General features: G+C 49.2%; 1 protein-coding gene across 6 annotated transcripts in view; it reads left to right on the forward strand.

The window, feature by feature from the left end:
* The window catches only part of gra (granulito), a 325,500-nt gene that overhangs the window by 194,698 nt on the left and 112,237 nt on the right, over positions 1 to 18,565 (forward strand). For all 6 annotated transcript variants that reach the window (XM_038809070.1, XM_038809071.1, XM_038809074.1 and 3 more), the window contains one exon: positions 16,597 to 16,732. In XM_038809070.1, coding sequence (XP_038664998.1) covers positions 16,597 to 16,732 — 136 coding nt within the window. The remainder of the gene's footprint in view (positions 1 to 16,596; positions 16,733 to 18,565) is intronic.

Here is an 18,565-nt window from a genome sequence, read left to right on the forward strand (position 1 = left end):
TTGAGGCCAAACCGTTGTGTAATTTCAAGAAGGAATTAGATATAGCTCTTGGGGCTAAAGGGATCAAAAGATATGGGGGGGGGGGGGGGGAAGGCGGGTCAGGGTATTGAACTTGATGATCATGATGAATGCCAGAGCAGGCTTGATGGGTAGAATGTCCTACCTCTGCTATGTACGTTTAGAGGTAATTGATTTTTGTGTGTAAGCTGTGTGACTAGAGCCTCTCTATAATTAAGATAGCTGGTATTTGTAGATATTCTGTGCTGAAACAACTGGGCCAGGATTCTCCAAAATCTCGGGCAAGTGTTGGTGTTTCACGCCGGCATCAACGGGCCTCTTGGCCCAGAGATTGAGTGGGCCACAGGGGGCCAGCACGGCGCCAGAGCGCTGTGCGCTGCTCCGGTGCTGATAGGCAGCCCTGCACTGCCGGCACAGGTCCGCGCATGCGCGTAGTGGCTATTTCCACGCCGGCGCCACACAACATGGCGGAGCCACACAGCGGGCCTGCCGATCGGTAGATAAATTCCCATAGTTTTTCTATCTTGACATCTTTTTCTTTACTGTGCTACTTCAGGGGTATTGAGCCGGTCGACCATGGAGAATCGCCATGGGGGGCGTTTACAACGGCCGCCGACCGGCGCCGCGTCGGCCGCACGCACATGACTGGCACCGATTCTCTGGTCACCAGAGAATCGCGGCGTGAGCTCGGAGAATCCCGGCCCTGGTTTCTAATGACTAATTTTCTGTCTTTGAGAAGTTTTCTGTCTTTGAGAATTTAACAATGTGTGGCTTGGGATTTTTTCTTGTGTAATTTTTAATCCTTTTTCCATCCCTTTCCCCTCCCTCCCCCATCTCTTGTTTGATCTCTCTCTGCTGCACAAAGACAAAGTGAGGGCATATTTTATTAAGGCTGTTATCAAATTAACCCCTGCATCACCAATTATCTTTAGCCCAATGTGTGAGGATATTTTCCGACACCAACCAGGAATAGTTTGTGGTTGCTGCTAACATTACGTATTAAAGTAATGTCCTTTATATGTGCTATAGTATCTCATATAACCTTTGATTTCTTCTCTCAGAGGGAGAGACATTGATTCTTCAGCAGTTTCTCCCAGATAGCCGCAAAGTCTCATCTTTTTGCTACAGCAAACAGCAAAACTTGAGATAAAGTCCCAGAATTTTTCTATCTTGGCATCTTTTTGTTTACTATGCCTTACTATATTGTTATACAAAGAAGAGTATCTAATAAAGTCAAGTGTTAGTTTCCAATAAAGTTAGGTGTCAGTTTCTAATAAAATTAGATTTTAACAATTAGCATTCTGGTTAATAACCAAATAGCCTTGTAACTCTTCAACTGAGGGGAAGATATCCTTAAATCTTGACATCCCTAATCCTTCGTGCTGTTAATTTCAATACTATTAGCATATAAATATATACAAAAGCAACAGATTATGCATGGTTTAAAATATTCTCTAGTTTTCTCTTCACCGTAACCGTCTCTTGGATAATTTTTCTTATGTGTTAATTTTCCCAAGCCTTCAATTGTCCCATTCCAAATGTTATCTCTTTTATTTCATTTTACTAATTATGACCATTCCTTGTGAATTTAGTTTTATTTCTGATTGTTCCTCTATGGAGTATGTGTTGGTATCTTGATAATATAGAATGTCGTCTCATTCTAGGGGTCACATTAACTATTTATGTCATGCTATTTGTCAAAGAGCTGTGCATGTTTGAAACCTTTGACATTTGATGATGCATTTCCACATGTGGTTACTTCAGACACAATTATTCACTTCTTGCAGATGCTGAAAAACTAATGTTATACATCCAGACTAATGTTCAGTGGCTTCCTCAGCGGAGTCAACAACAGAACTTAAATACAAATATTCACATCTTTCAACCAGAATTGCCGAAGACCGCACCATTGTGATGCAAAAGGAAAGATGTAGGGCGTGATTTAACCACCAGGTTGAACTCAGCCCGGATCTGGACGTGCCCGTTAAATAGCGGGAAAAGCCAAAATCGGGATTCGTGCCAGCCGCAAATTAGTTGCTATCTAACCGGCCCATGTTACGTTCTGGTGCTTGGCCGGTTGGAATAAATGCACTAAAGAACCTTTAGTTCTGAGACAAGTTGAAGTTTTATTGTTGAACAATTGCGTGGTTAAGATAACTGTAAGAATATTATCAAAAACTACTAACTACTCTATTGGGCCAAATGCGGGCAAGCAGGACTAGCTTAGTGATGGAAACTGGGCGGCATGGACAAGTTGGGCTGAAGGGCCTGTTTCCATGCTGTAAACATTTATGATTCTATAATAAATTAACTATGAGCTACTATAAATTATGTCTATCCACTACGAAGGCTCTCTTATCAACTCCCTGAGGTACAGTGTTGCGTGGTTGTTCTCTACTGCCTCCTGCTGTTTGGAGGTCTTGTATATCGCTAGACAAATGATTGCTTGTGCATATCAGCACAGCCCATTTCCGATGTCGAGTTCTGGATCACACCCAGATATGGTGAGCATATCATTGACCCCAATTTGCAAAATTTCCATCTCATTAGCGAGATTGAAGTCAAATGTAGCGGGAATGAACTGGCTCCCCAGCGAGGAATCATATGGGCATCATTTAGTACCCCTTTTTAAAAACATGAAGCTGGCGCAATGGCTGCTGAGGGTAACTGAGAAGGTGAGTAGCCATTTCCATTTTCTGGCATACAGCTCGAGGGAACTGGAGCTGCTTCCCCGGTGCTCGGGGATGGGGGTGGGTGGGTGCGGGGGCTTTGTCGGGAGCTGAAGCGTTACAGGTTGGGAGTCGCTTCTGGGACGGGCTGAGGGAGGGGAAAGGGGGTAGTTGATGGGCTTTTCATTTGTGAGGCCTTTAAGACATCTTTAAACATTGTGGATACTCTTAACAGGGGCAATCACAGCTGCTACGGTATGTCCTACCAAACACTTCCAGGACAAGCCTTGTTCTTGGTTATATGCTGAAGGTCACTTTAACTCTCGTTGACTGTGAGCAGACTATAGCTTCACAGCTGAAGGCTACTGCTAATAAGGGATTTCCCTTGTTAGTTGTGCGAGCACTTCACAGGTGCAGGCTGTTTATGCTGCTTGTGGCTGCAAATGCTTGGAGGCTGCTGTTGCTGTTTCTTCCTTTTTCGGCAGCCAGAAAGGAGGGCAATTTTTTCTCAGATATCTGGATCTTGGAATATCAGGCTCATGGAATATCAGGCTCAGGGAGACATATGAAACCAGAAGGCAATCCGGTTTGAAGCAAGAAGACTCATCGGGACCTGTTGCGTGACATTGATCCAAGTGGGGCCATATGATGACGCCGTTGGAGAAATGCTTTCACAGATTGCTGATGCTTTTGTTGCTGGTGTGGTATTTTCTGCCTGAAAATTACCTTTTTTTAATAATTAGTTGCATTATAAACTTAGCATGGTTGGCCTTTAGTTTGTTTAAAATGGGCACTGATAGTTTCCTAATACTAAGTAACCTTTAATCTCCCAATATGACAATCAGAAAGTGTGGGTACATTTTCATCCAGGAGTCTGTCACTCTCTCTTGGATCAGGATTCTCCAATAACCCATCAAGAGCACACATCAGAAGTTTTTAAAAGAGTGGAGAACCTATTTAATTTATGGGCCTGGATTATCGCATGTGGGTCAAGAGCATAGTGCTGAGATGTTTCTTGGCTCTGTAAACCCAAACCGGCTGAAAGTGGCCGGGAATTTGTGATTTTAATTCCAGGGTGGTGGAGTTGGCACTGTTTCCTCCTGCACCACTCCCCTTACGGAATGAGTGCAGAGGTTGCCAAGTGCAGGCCTGGCTGATCAAAATGCCTGCCTCTGTATTCCAGAACTAAAAAAGCAATACATTGAAAAATAGCCCTTTAGCTCTCATTCCTCACAATCTCTGACCCTCTCCACACTTCTCATGCCCCATCCATGCTAACCCAAACCACTTTACACTTTACCCACATCCTCATGGCCATCATGCTCTCCATTCCAACCTACGCCCTCTACCCACCTCAACCCTCTATATTCATAGTGTTTTACATCACAGAAAGAGGCCCATCAGCCCATCATGTCTTCAGGCCATCAAGCACTATCTACTCTAATCCCATTTTCCAGCACTTGGTTCATAATGTTGCCTCTCAATGCTTCTTAAATGTTCCTGTTTCTACCACCCTTTCAGGCAGTGGGTTTCAGATTTCCACCACCTTCTGGGTGAAAAAGGTTTTCCTCAAAATCCCTCTAAATCTCGTGCTTGTCTCAATGCCTCCTGGTTATTGAGCCCTCAACTAAGGGGAAACATTTCTTCCTACCTACCTTATATCCTTCATAATTTAATACATCTCGATCAGATCCCTCCTCAACCTCTGCTCTGAGGAGAATAACCAGCCTCTCTTCGTAGCTGAAACACTCCAGCTCAGGCAACAAGCTGGTGAATCTCCTCTGTGCCCTTTCTAGTGCAATCACATCCTTCCTATAGTGTGTCGACCAGAGCTGCGCACAATACTTTAGCTGTGGCCTCACAAGCGTTTTATACAGTTCTGTCATAATCTCCCTGCTCTTATATTCTATACCTCGGCTAATAAAGGAAAGCTTCCCATCTACCTTTTTAACAACCTTATCTACCTATCCTGCTGCCTTCAGGTACTTATGGACATGCACTCCAAGATCCCACTGGTCCTCTGTACTTCTAGCCTCCGACCGTTCATCTTGTCTTCCCTGACCTTGGTAGTCCTCTCAAAATGCATCACCCCAGGATTTGCTTTTCAGGGTTAAATTCCATTTGCCACTATTCTGCTCGTCTGACCAGCCCATCTATATTAGACTCTCATCATTGCAACTTGCGTTGGGCTTCACTGGAACATTGTAACCAGCCGAGGTCAGAAATATGCCACCAAATACATCTTTGTCTCCAATCCCTTGTCAGCATTCCGAATAGACCATCTGCCTTCTCTCCATAACACCTTGTTCTACTCATCTGTCACCCACAATACCTGATAGCCTTCCCATGGCACCTTCCCATGTAATCATAGGATGCGTAACACCTGCTCCTTTACTGCTTCCCTTCTCACTGTCCAAGGTGAAGCAGCGATTCAGCTCTATTTCTTTCAATTTAATCTATTATATTCGCTGCTCACAATGCAGTCTCCTGTACATATGGGAGACCAAACGCATTCCCAATTCACCATCTTGCTCTAGTGGTCAATTCCTGTCCTTGCTACAGTGTTATGATATTAATAATAATAATTGTTTATTGTCACAAGTAGGCTTCAATGAACTTACTGTGAAAAGCCTCCAGTCGCCACATTCCGGTGCCTGTTTGGGGACGCTGGTACGGGAATTGAACCCGCGCTGCTGGCATTGTTCTGCATTGCAAGCCAGCTGTTTAGCCCCCTGTGCTAAACCAGCCCCTACTCTAGTGAGGCCCAATGTAAACTGAAGGAACACAAATCTTCCAACTGGGTACATTACACCCTTCTGGACACAACATTGAGTTCAACAACTTCAGGCCATGAACTCTGTCCTCCATTTTGAATTTATTTCCCCCAAGTGCCAGTCTCTTATTCTCTCAGGTGGGTTGACCATGTTAAATTGCCCTTAGTGTCCAAACAAGGTTAGGTGGGGTTACTGGGTTAAGGGGATAGGGTGGAGGTGTGAGCTTAATTAAGGTGCCCTTTCCAAGGGCCGATGGGCCGAATGGCCTCCTTCTGCACTGTAAATTCTATGATTCTGTTTTTGCTTTCAGCAGCACTGACACTCTGCTATTAACACCTTCAGCTATTTGGCTTTAAGACTCTGCTGACCTTTATTTTGCTCTTGAGATGTACTCTGGACCAACGCTTTATGTGTTTAGTACTATAATTACTACTCACTTTGTCTTGTGTTCCATGATACAGTGGCACAGTGGTTAGCACTGCTGCCTCACGGTACCAGGGTTCAAATCTGACCTTGGGTGACTGTGTGGATTTTGTACATTCTCCCCATGTCTAAGTGGGTTTCTTCTGGGAACTTCGGTTTCCTCCCTCAGTCCAAATATTTGCAGGATAGGTGGATTGGGCATGCTAAATTGCTTCTTAGTGTCCAAAGGTTAGGGGGCGGGATTCTTTGATCCTGAGGCTAAGTGTTGAGGGCGTCGTAAAAACGCCGTCATGTTTTCCGACGGCATCATCAGGCCCTCAGGATCAGCGATCCTGCGCCTCACAGGGGCCAGCATGGCACTGGAGCGACTCGGGCAGCTCCAGCTGTCGATACCGGTGTCAAAGGGGCGCCACAGGTCTGCGCATGTGCGCTGCGGCTGTCGTGAATTCGCGCATGCACGTTACGACCGGTGTGAACTCGTACATGCACGCTTGATGCCTTCTCCGCATCGGCCCTGACACAACATGACGGAGAGTTACAGGGGCCCGGCGCGGAATAAAATAGGCCCCCACCAGGAGAAGCCGGCCCTCCAATTGGTGGACCCCGATCGCGGGCCAGGCCATGGTGGAGGCCCCCCCGGGGTCGGATCCCCCGCCCCCCCCCCCCAACCAGGCCGCCCCCCGTAGGATGAACGCCGAGGTCCCGCCGGGTAGGACCACACGTGAACGCAGCGGCGGGATTCGGCCTATTTCGGCAGCCACTCGGCCCAACGCACGTGGCGAATCACCGGGGAGGGGGGGCAATTCTCTGGTGACCGGAAAAGGGGCAGACCGCCCCCCCACCCCCCCGGCGATTTTCTGACCCGGCCCATGTGTTCAGCCAGGCCGCCAACCCCGCCCCCCACCGATCAACCATAACCCTTCCTAGGCCAACCTCCAGCCCGCGTCCCATGCCTCTCCAGGCCACTGCCATCGACCTCCACTCTGTCGCCATTGGTCAACCCCTCCCCTGTGTGCAGATCTTTTCCCACTTCCCTCCCTTTCCCTCGCACACCATAACAAAATAATAATCCCAACCCACATCAACAAACCTATCATCTGCTACTGTGCTTCCGAAAGCTAGCCCACCCAGCTAGCTTGGTAGCCCCCACCCATACCGCCAAGCATCCTACTCCCCCTACCCTCTACTGATCCCCCTCCACCCCCCCCCCCAACTCAACCAACTTACATATGCAAACATTACAAACACAAAGAAGAAAATTCATAATAATTAAAATCTGAAGATATACGATTCCATATATTTAAAAGTAAATTTTCAGTGCCAGAGGGGTATTTTGATATTAAGGTTTACAATGCTGATTTAAACTTACACTTGAATGGACAAGATGTAACTATTTTCAATGTGAGAGTATCTAATGGGTAAGTACAATAACTACATATCCTTTTATTTGAATGCAAGTCTGTCGACAAGGTATGGATGAAGCAAATCTTTTGGAGGTGCATGGCAACTCAAACAGTAACTTCCTAATTTCCATGTTTACGTGTGTGCACATGCCTGAAGTTGCAGTCGGATATGGTCCTTAAAAATGGTGAGCGATGAAGCTTCACCAAGATTTCTGGAGCATCTTTTCAGCCAATGTTATTGTTGCGAGCGTTCAGGCTTAATTGGGGGCATTGTGCAAATCTGTAATTCCTTTTTATTTATTTTTGAGATGTGGAATCACTGGCAAACATACTTTTTTCCCGAAACCTAGGTAACCTGAGAAGGCAAAATAATACCGTGGGCAGGTTTTCCAGCACTTCACACCAGCAGGAAACCTCTGGTTTCATTGAAGGTGACCCCATGTGGTGGGTCCTCCAATGGCGGAATGGCCAAGCCATACAAAACACCCATGAATCTTGATGGAACCAGATGTTCTTGCCAGCGGCCAAGGCGAGTTACCTCCACCACCAGAAAGCATGCCACAGGGGAGATAGAAAATCCAAGCCTCTGTCAACCAAAACATGAGAGACTGGAATGATAAGTAGGCCAGAGCAAGGGTAGCAGGTTCTCTTCCATAAAAGAAAATTGGTGAACATGTAACGAGGATCATCAGTAGTAACCCACAATTTACCAACTTCATTAAATTGAAAATTGCAAAATGTTAGACAATGGCAGCATTGTGGCAGATGGAAAATTTGAACTACCCCTGTATCACTGATTGCAGTGGCAGGATTAAAGGTACTTGTTGCTGTTCATAAATTGGAAGTGAAGGCAATGGATATGTTTAAAAAGGATTTTGTTTGAGCTCTCCAAATTATTTCCCTGTCTTGTAACTTTGGGCATGATTTAATGGATGCATTGCGTTTAAGCGAGAGCATGACAAGGCCGTTAAATTGTGAGAGAGACCAAAACCGAGAAACAAGCCGGGCACCGATCTGTGTGCTATCTAACCTGCCTGCTCCTGTTGGCGAAATCAGGATCCTGCCGTAATGTGGTGAGAAACCAATAATCACCACTTAAGCACAGTCTCTATACAATTAATGGGGGTAAACCCCTATCTAACGGCCTCCTATGATCTAACAGTCTCCCCAACAAATGGTTATGCAGACACCGATTATTATTATTATATTAGTACACGTTTTTAAAAATGCAAAGCTGGCAGGAATGCTGCTGCAGTGACCCGAGAAAGTAGTAGCCATTTTTCTCACAGGCAAAGAGCCCATGGGCACTGGGGATGTTGCCCTGAGGCTAGGAGGGGGCCGGGGGAGCCACCAGAGGGCCTGCCTCGGTCGGGGTGAGGCGCCATCAGGGGAAGAAGGCGCGGAGGGATTGCCAGCCATGGCCTGGGATCCCCCATGTGGATCCCTGTGGATAGGCCTGCAAATGGCAAGTGGGAGCTATTGCCCAGCATCACAATCAGACCGTGATGCCTGTTTACTATGCCTGAACACTGTGGGATGCAGCGCCCAATACCGATCACCCAGAGGCTGGGCCTCACCACCGGGAACATCTCCCTGACCAAAGAGTGGGTGTTTGCACCGGGGAGGGTCCAGCGCTCAGTCCAGGTAACATTACGTGCATGTATCTGGGGTACAGGGTCTGGGGTGATGCAACTGCAGCCGGATTGGGGGTGGGTGGGAAGAACAATAGGGGGCATGGAGGGTCGTGGACACCATTGGTTGTCAGTCTCACACCCTCACCAATCCTTTGCAGATATTGCACGGGATGGACGATATCTTGGACCTCGCACAACTTGCCCTAGTGGTGCTGCTGGCAGACTGGGAAGCCAGATGCCGGAGAAGGCAGCTGCAACAGCGTTGACAGAGGCTCGAGGCAGTGGCCCATGTTCAGAGCCCACCCCGGACTCTGAGGATGCGGCTGCCCATCAAGCCACGGAAGGACCACGAGGGGGAGGTCCGTGGCGGCCCAAGGTATACAGGCATCACAAATATTTTGAACAGATGACAAACAGCGTGTGTCACAGGAAGCTCCGCCTCCACAAGGAGGGGTCAGTGTGGCATCTGTGCCAAGTCCTTGTGGACTTAGGATCACATGGAGGAGGAGGATATTCACTCCCGGTGACCGTCTAGGTCAGCACAGCCCTGAATCTATATGCCTCAGGATAATTCTAGGGTTCGAGCAGAGATTTGTGTGGCATCTCACAAACTACAGTCCACAAGTACATCCGTGAAGTTCCTGTTGGCCCTGGCAACATCTTTGTCATGGAATAGGCCCAACAAGATGCCAGGGGAGCAGGATTCTCCATCATCACCGGGATGCCCCAGGTCCAGGAGGGTAATAGATGGCACGCATGTCACCATGCGCTCATTGGGCTGTCTTGCAGCGCCCTACATAACAGGAAGGAGTTTGATTCCCTGAACATCCAGCTCATGTGCGACCATCACCTGCAGATCATGCACGTGTGTGCACGCTTCCCAGGAAGTGTGCACGACAGCTACATCCTGGGGCAGTCAGACATCACCGGCCTCTTTGATGACCACCCAAGCATGTCTAGTTCGCTCTTGGGGGACAAGGGGTACCTGCTAAGGAACAAGCTAATGACGCCAGTACGGGTGCCAGTGACCGATGCAGAGACCCGATACAAGGATGGCCATGTGGCCACCCCGAATGTCATTGAGCAGCGAATTGGACTCCTCAAAATGCGTTATGATGCTCCAACTACTCTGGTGGTGCACTGCAGGACACCCCCCCCCCCCCCCCCCCCCCCACCCCGGGAGGGTCACCCGGTTTGTGGTGGTCTACTGTGTACTGGGACATCAGCGAAGCGACGTGCTGGAGATGGTGAGGGAGGAACATGTGGTCACCTCTGAGAATGATGAGTCGCCAGATCCGGAGGGGCTGGAGGACGAGTTTGGGGAGGACCTGTAGGGCCAGCCGGAGGATGGAGTACAGGTGGAAACAGTGAGGATCCGGCAAGCCCAGAGGGTCAGGGAGGCCTCATTCCCGTCCACTTGACATAAGACGTGTTCTTGTCCATCATGTCCCCTCTCCCCGCCCCCCTTCCCACCACTATCCCCTTATACTTCTCCCTCCATCCTTCACCATCCTCCTCCACCCCTCCCACCCCAATTCCTACCCTCACACTGTCAGCAGGTTACGGTCAAGAGCAGGGGCTTATGATATCCCTCAGAGACTGTGTGCTGGAGCTCCTCATTTAATGCCATAGTCTGGCCTCTGCTTGTCTACTGAGTGCTTGTTCACACCCATCACCTGCACGCGGTGTGCCAGAGGTAGGGATGGGGGGCGGGGGGAGAGGAGCTCAGGACCTCCATGTCTGGGGAGATGGGGCATGGGATTGGTGCTCGTCCTGCATTGCGGAAGAAAGTGCCACTGGTGTCATTTTGGTCGAGTTCAGCAGATTTAATGATTGACATAACTGTCCCTTCTGCCCAACTCTCCCTATGGTGCCACCCCACTCGCCCCACCTCTCTCAGATCCTCCCCCTACCCTTTCCCACACACACCCCTTACCCCCTACACCGCAGCCCCCCCTCCCCCTCTAGTACCCTCTCAGTGATCTTTGACGTGCTCAGCCTTCCATGCTCTACCGCGTGTTTCAGTGTATCTCCAAAATGCATATCAGAGGTGGAGTAACCTGCTGCTTTCCAAGTCCTGTCACCTTTGATTCCCCTGGTGGACGTCCTCTAGGGGCTCTGGGGCCAGGGGGTCACGATGCACTTGCCAGTGGCACATAACTACCTTGCTGCACCGTACCGGGTGCTGAATGCGAGACGCGCTGTCATCAGGGGGTTTGAACTCGGGGGAGTGGGTGGACTCTGTCGACACTCGGTAGGATGGCTCCAGTTTGACACCTTGCGCCCCTTCACAGTTGGTGCCCATAGTGCCCAGGTATTCAACCCAGGATGGAGGGGCAGCTGGATTGAGCCCTGGCTGTCCCTGCGCCATCTGGCTCTGCCAGCCCTGGCAGCTCCTCAATGTCTGCAGCATGGTGTTGATTCACTCAGCGATGCCCCTTAGTGACTGGGACACATCCCCCAGTGACAGTGCATGCTGTGCAGTGCCTCAGCACTGCCCACCTGGGACTGGGACATGCTCTGCAGCGCATCATTTAAGGTCCACCTGGTGCTGAGTGACTGGGACATACAGTCAAGGCACTCAGCCATGGCCGTCACCGACTGAGCCACACCTTGGACATCTCCACTCACGCTATCAACGCCATGCACCAGGCACTCCACTGCAGTCACCACCCTAGCAGTGTTGGCCTTGGTGTCATGCATTGCCAACTTATCCACCCGTAGCCTCTCGGACTCCTCAAATCATCTATGGACCTGCTGGAGTGTTGCTAACACCCCCCTCTGAATCTCACAGCTTCACCCTATCATCTGCATCAGCTCCGGGTAAACCTGTTCCAGAGGCTCAGCATCTGGCTGAGACTCAGCTGGGTCCTGGGATCCAGTAGACCTCCGACTGCTGTCTCACCTGGGCTTTCCTGTCTCCACCTCAGGTGCATCGGCAAATGTGTGGTGCTCACCAAAATGTGCCCCAGAAGCCTTTCCACTACTTGCCCACCGAGGTGTGTGTCTCTGTACTGTTGGAGTGTGAGGATGATAGCTGCGCTATGACTATGATGGGGGCATCCTCGGAGTTCTCTTGGTGGTGGAGGGGGAGGGAACCACCCCAGATGGGCCGGCACTTTTGGCTGCAGGTCCTAAGGGAGAATGGACATGTGGTCAGTGGGAGGGATAGGTCAGTCTGTATGACATTTACAATTCACGTTTGACAGGCCACCTGGGTTGGGGCCGGTGGATCCTCACCTCTACACTCTGTCCTAGGCCACCCCTGTGACATCCAGGGCTTTCCTCATAGGAGCGACACTGCCACCCGTCTGGGCCTTCTCTTGTCGCTTGTAGGCCAAATTCTCCTGAGGGGACACAGAAGGGGCATTGTTCACCATGCGCATAATTATTTGTGGGGGGGTTTGGGGAGTTTGGGGGGGACGATGGTGAGTCTGGGGAGGGTGGGCATTGGGGAATATGGGGAAGGAGAGTATGTGGGGGGCAGGTGTTTGGGGTCTAGTAGCAACCTACCTGAGTGGCTCGGTGGTCATTGACTTTCTTGTGGCACTGGATGCTGGTCCACCTGGTCACAGTCCTCGAGCTGACTGCTGTTGCCATTTCCTCCCAGGTGGCAGTGCCTGCCCTGTGGCTGTGATCCTTGGGGGAACAGGGCATCCCATCTGGCCTCTTCCACTTCCAATAGTCTGCCCAGGTTGGCATCACCGAATCGCGGATCTGGTCATCTCGGCAGCATGGTTGCGAGCTGACTGGGTTGGCTATGCGGGATCAGATTTAGTGCTGCTCTCCCTTGTTGGCAGGGCTCTGGTAAGTGCGGTCCTGGTGAATCAGTAAGCGGAACCATGATTTTGGATTGGATTGGATATGTTTATTGTCATGTGTACCGAGGTACAGTATAACGTATTTTTCTGTGTTCAGCTCAGAAAGATCATTTAGTAAATGAAAGGAAATATGTAAAAGGGCAACACAAGGTACACACATTGTAAGTACATATACACCAGCATCGGGTGAAGCATACAAGAGTGTAGTATTAATCAGATCAGTCCATAAGAGGATAATTTAGGCATGTGGTAACAGCGGGGAAGAAGCTGTTTTTGAATCTCGTACATATTCTCAGACTTTAGTATCTCCTGTCCAATGGAAGAAGTTGGTAGAGTGAGTAAGCCAAGTGGGAGAGGTCTTTGATTATGCTGCCCACTTTCCCGAGGCAGTGGGAGGTGTAGATGGCGCCAATGGATTGGAGGAGGGTTTGTGTGATGGACTGGGCGGTGTTCACAACTCTCTGAATTTTCATGTGGTCTTGGGCCGAACAGTTGCCATACCAGGCTATGATGCAGCCAGATAGGATAGCTTTCTATGGTGCACCTGTAAAAGTTGGTAAGAGTCAATGTGGACATGCTGAATTTCCTTAGTTTCCTAAGTAAGTAAAGATGCAGTTGTGCTTTCTTGGTGGTGCGTCCAAGTGGGCGGACCAGGACAGATTTTTGGTGATGTGCATCCCTAGGAATTTGGAGCTGTCAACCATCTCCAACTCGGCCCTGTTGATGCAGACTGGAGTGTGTACAATACTTTGCTTTCTGAAGTCAATGATCAGCTCTCTAATTTTGCTGGCATTGAGGGAGAGATTGTTGTTGTTTTGCCACTCCACTAGGTTCTCTATCTCCCTCCTGTATTCTGACTCGATGTTGTTCGAGATCTGACCCACTATGGTCATGTCGTCAGCAAACCTGTAGATGAGGTTGGAGCCAAATTTTGCTATGCAGTCATGTGTATTTAGGGAGTATAGTAGGGGGCTAAGTATGCAGTCTTGCGGGGTCCCGGTATTGAGGACTATCATGGAGGAGGTGTTGTTGTTTATTCGTACTGACTGTGGTCTATGGGTCAGAAGGTCGAGGATCCAGTTGCAGAGTGAGGAGCCAAGTCCTAGGTTTTGGAGCTTTGATATGAGCTTGGTTTGGATTATGGTGTTGAAGGCGGAGCTGCAGTCAATAAATTGGATTCTGATGTAGGGGTCCTTGTTGTCGAGATGCTCCAGGGATGAGTGTAGGGCAAGGAAGATGCGTCTCCTGTGGACCAGTTGTGGCGGTATGCAAATTATGTGGATCTAAGCATTGCGGGAGTATGGAGTTGATGTACCTCATGACCTACCTCTCGAAGCACTTCACTACAATTGATGTCAGGGCCACTGGATAGTAGTCAGTGAGGCACATTGCCTGGTTTTTGAAGCAGGTGGGGACCTGGGAACGGAGTAGGGAGAATTTGAAGATGTCCGCGAACACATCTGCCAGCTGGTTCGTGCAGGATCTGAGTGCATGACCAGGGACCCCGTCTGGACTAGTCGCCCTCCGGGGTTCACTTTCAGGAAGGCCGATGTGTCTTTGGAAGCTGTGACGGTGGGTATGGGTGTATCCGGGGCTGCTGGGGCAGTCAACAGGGGTAGAATGCATTGAGTTCATCGGGGAGAGGTGCCTGCTGCTGGAGATACTGCTCGCCTTTGCTTTGTAACCCGTTATGTTGTTTAGGCCTTGCCACAACCAAAGAGAGTCTGTAAAGCTAGTCTGTGACTCTAGCTTGGTCTGATACGGGTAAGATCCTGGCAAGGATATAATGAAGTCAATATTTTTCCCGCTTCTGGACTGTGATAGAAAGATTCAACAACGCTCGTTAAGAAAACAAAACAAGGCTTTATTTACGAATTACAACTGCATGCAGAAATGGCTGAAACTTGAAGTCAGGCAGCAGTCAGTACAAACTGCTGTTTCCTTCTCAAGTCCGCGCTTTCACAGAGAATCCGCTCAGCATTTATACATTATCAGAATCAAGATTATGTGACTACAGCTTGGTCAGGAATTCGATCAGAAGTACAAACATAAGCAATATCATAAAACAGGCGTCACCTTGCTGACCTTTCAGGACTCTGTCCCATCACCCAGATCATTATTTTGTCCTTGGATGGAATGTTCAAGAGTCGGAGGAGACTTGCTCTGGCCCTATCTTGTTGTATTTAGACTGCTTTGGGTTATGACGAGTTAGTCTTATCAGAATTTGCGGAGCCCAGGCATTTAGGAACAGCTCGACCGTTTCTGATCTTATTCAGGCTTTAGGTCATGCAAAGTCAGCTTTTCTTACATTGTATCAAACATTTTGACCGGTCTTCCCATTGACCAGATTTCCCATCATACCATTACTTAATTCGTACCATATCACAGATAGAGGGTTGGCTGACTGGTAGAAGGCACAGAGTGGGGATAAATGAGTCTGTTTCAGGATGGCAGCCGGTGACTAGTGGTGTGCATCCAGGAGGAGATGATGAGGAGGCAAACTCCTCCACCCTTCGTTTTGCCTGATGACGAGATGCGATCCGTCCGGTGAATTGAGAAGCCTTTAGGTTGTATGCCACAGTCCGATGAGGTAGGGTGAGCCATTCCTCTGTGAAACAGAGCACACAGCAGTCTCTTACTTCACTATGAGAGGTACGTCTAGCGTTAAGTTCTTCCAGCTTGTTTTTGATCACTTGGACATTTGCCAGCAGTATGCCGGGAAGAGAAGTCTTGAAGCCACATTGCTTTAGTCTCACCTGCAGACCGCCAAGTTTTCATCGCTTCCTCAGTTGGCGGCTGCTTCTGGATGGGGCCGAGATCTGATGAGAGAAGTCTGACCTTGTGGAAGGCAGGTGGTTGCATCTGGCGGGGCCAGGACATTGGTTTCGTCTTCGGGTTAGCATCTGGCAGGTTCCCAGGTGCTGGTTGTGGGGTTGCTGGGGGAGCATGTTTGCGGTCTGGTCGGGTCCCGGCGTCCTGTGAGTACGAGAATATTTTCCGGCGCGTTCGGGTCCTCGCATGGTGCCTCCGCCATTTTGGGGGTCTTGGGTCGCAGGCAGGGACTTTCTGAGTCAGGTTGGTCCAGGCCCCGTGTTCTCCTCCCTCCTTGGTGGTCTGGTCGGATGCTCCTGGAATCGGCCCTTGGAGTAGGCATGGCCTTGCATCCACATGGATTCTTCTTTCCTCCATCCTTTGGTAAGTTGATCACTGATCAGGCCTCTCTAGGTCAAGTCGGGACGGGTCTCATGGTTGGGGGCCGGGTCAGGATTTCCAACAGCTGGATTGGGTGGTCCGGGGGCTGGCGTCAGTTCCAAGGCCAGGTCAGGCCCTCCGAGGTCCGAGTCAGGTGAAATCGAGGTCAGGGCCGCACTTCCGGTTTGGGTCCCTTCAACTTCCAGGTCGGGTCGTGTGAGGAGTACTGCCAGGTTGGGTCGGGTCATTAGGTCCAATCCACAGGCCTCAGAGGATCTTCAAACCTACGAGAAAACATAAAATAGAAAGGTTAGTGATAGTGTTTGTGTTAGAATTGAGTTTTAAGAGATTAGTACGGTTACAGGAGATGTAAAAAGAGGATCTGTGTGAGAGAGCGCTCAGAGAGTCGCCACGCTCCGGTGGCGTCTAATGGCTTGCAGTGAGAGGATTTGCGGTGAGAGGCCTCAGGGCCTCAATAGGTGGACCGATTATATGTTTTATAGTGGTCACAGCCTCCCCAGGCCGAGCTGAGTTCACGCTTACTACCACACTTAGAAACCTTTTGATTAAATTGCGCCCTTTGTTTTTCTTCCAGCAGCCTTTCAGTTAAATGAATGATGAGGCCTATTATTGTAAGTAACCATGGTTTAAAAACTTTCCAGAGTATTTCAAGTGGATACACGCAACGGGAAACCAAGTGGAGTGATGCCCCAACATTTAGAAGCAAACAAGATCTCAAAGGACAAGAACGACCAATAGAAAGACGCCATTCTGGTCAGGGAGATGGCACAAAGAAGGGTAAGTGGATTATTTGTATTACTAGATAGTATAAATCAAGTTTGTGCAACCTTTTTGCATGGGAGATGACAGGCCCGATGCAACGGCTACCCTGCACCCAAAAAGGAGCCCGCCGCAGGGCAGTGTGGCCAATAGAAGCTAGGAGTCCCCGCTCCTGGGATCTGCCCGGCTGGCATGATCCAACGCAATAACACGAGACGTTGCAATGTAAATCCTGCCCATTTTGGACAGGCTCATTTTTGAGCAAATCTGCATATTAAAGCAAGACAGCTAATGTCACTTTCATGTGCAGGTTCCTGAGTTACTCGAGGCGGGACCTATCCCCTTCATCTCAGAGACCTTGGGCGAGCGTCGTTCAGCATTGGTCCCCACAAACGGAGACCAGCCAGATCAGCACTCGTGGGGGTCTCCCAGGGGATTGGAGGCCCCCAGGTGCATGCCCTTTGGGAGGATGGTACCTTAGCACTGCTGGTGCCATCTGGGCACTCTGGCAGTGTCAGCCTGGCAGTGCCAGTTGGAAGGGGCACTGTCAGGTTGTCACTGCCAAGCTGACATTTTTTGTTTGCTGATTATCGGCTGGAGATACCCTGTGCGGATGTTGGGGGTAGTGCTTGCTGAGGCCGCGTGGGGGGGACACTTCCATAGTGTGTTTGGGCTTGAGGGCGTCACGTTGGGGGTCGGGGGCCTCAGAGATCGGAGAGTAGAGCTCCTTGGTGTAGAAAACTGTGCCATGTGCGGTCTCGGCTACCTGTTCCCCACTGAGGCACCTTGACGAGAATGACGTTGTATTACCATGTGTTTCTCGGCGTTGCCGGGAAACATGCGGCTATATGTGCTCACTGTGGGTCCTTGTTCCCATTTAGTTGAATCTTACCTGACATTTCCAATTTTTTTCTCACTCAAGTAATCAATGAGCAGATAAGATCCATGAATTCCAAAAAAAGATCACAATGTAGAAAATAAGCAAATTGCTTCGCAAAAATAAAGAAACATCAAAGCAATAAATTAATCTTTTTTTAAAAAAGAGCACTTAATAATAAGTGATGAGAATTGTGATGATGATGATTCCAGGGTTCATCCTATGTTTGTCGTCTGTGGGTATCCTGGGGCGATCAAGCATAGTTTTTGTTATTATTGCACGCCCAATGTCTATTATTTTTAAATTGTCACAAATTGTTACTATGCGTGACACCCCCCTTTTTCTTTTAAAATATATTTTGAAACCAACACAGCCTTTCTATGGCTGAGGTTTGGAGTGGTCGGAAACTGTCTTCGAACACGTCCATCTGGAGCACAACTATGCAATGATTGAGGTTTTGTTTTAACTGGCCGGATTTCAGGGCGGTTGGTTTTATAAAGTTTTGCCGCAGGAGCACAGAGGTTTACTTAAAGGGCCGAATTTTAGGGCAGCTCGATTTTGTGTAGCAGCAATGATCAATACATTTTAAGTGTAAATAGCATGTGGGATCGGTCCTAAGGGGCCTCTAAGAAGAGGGGAAGAAAGAGAACGAGGTTTAAAACGTCAGGGAAGTGATGTTTCATCCCACAACCAAACCGTGGGGTATGGGGTAAGTGTTAGTGGGTTAAGACCTGCCCAGGTAATGTGTATAAGTAGCCATTCCAGATAGTGGGAGTCAAAGGGAATTGTGTGGGGGTAAGAGAGGTGCCTGTGGGTCGGGGCAGGTGAAGAATGTGTGGGGTCCCCAGGTAGGACGGGGGAAATGCTGTTACTCCACTACCCGAGTGTCGAAGAACAGGACGGCTGTGTATTCCCAGGAGGGGGTCACCTCCTAGGTCGGAACAGAAAGGTTGTGATGGTGACCAAGGTTGTGA

This window comes from Scyliorhinus canicula, chromosome 10 (genome assembly GCF_902713615.1).
Source record: "Scyliorhinus canicula chromosome 10, sScyCan1.1, whole genome shotgun sequence".
Lineage (NCBI taxonomy): Eukaryota > Metazoa > Chordata > Chondrichthyes > Carcharhiniformes > Scyliorhinidae > Scyliorhinus > Scyliorhinus canicula.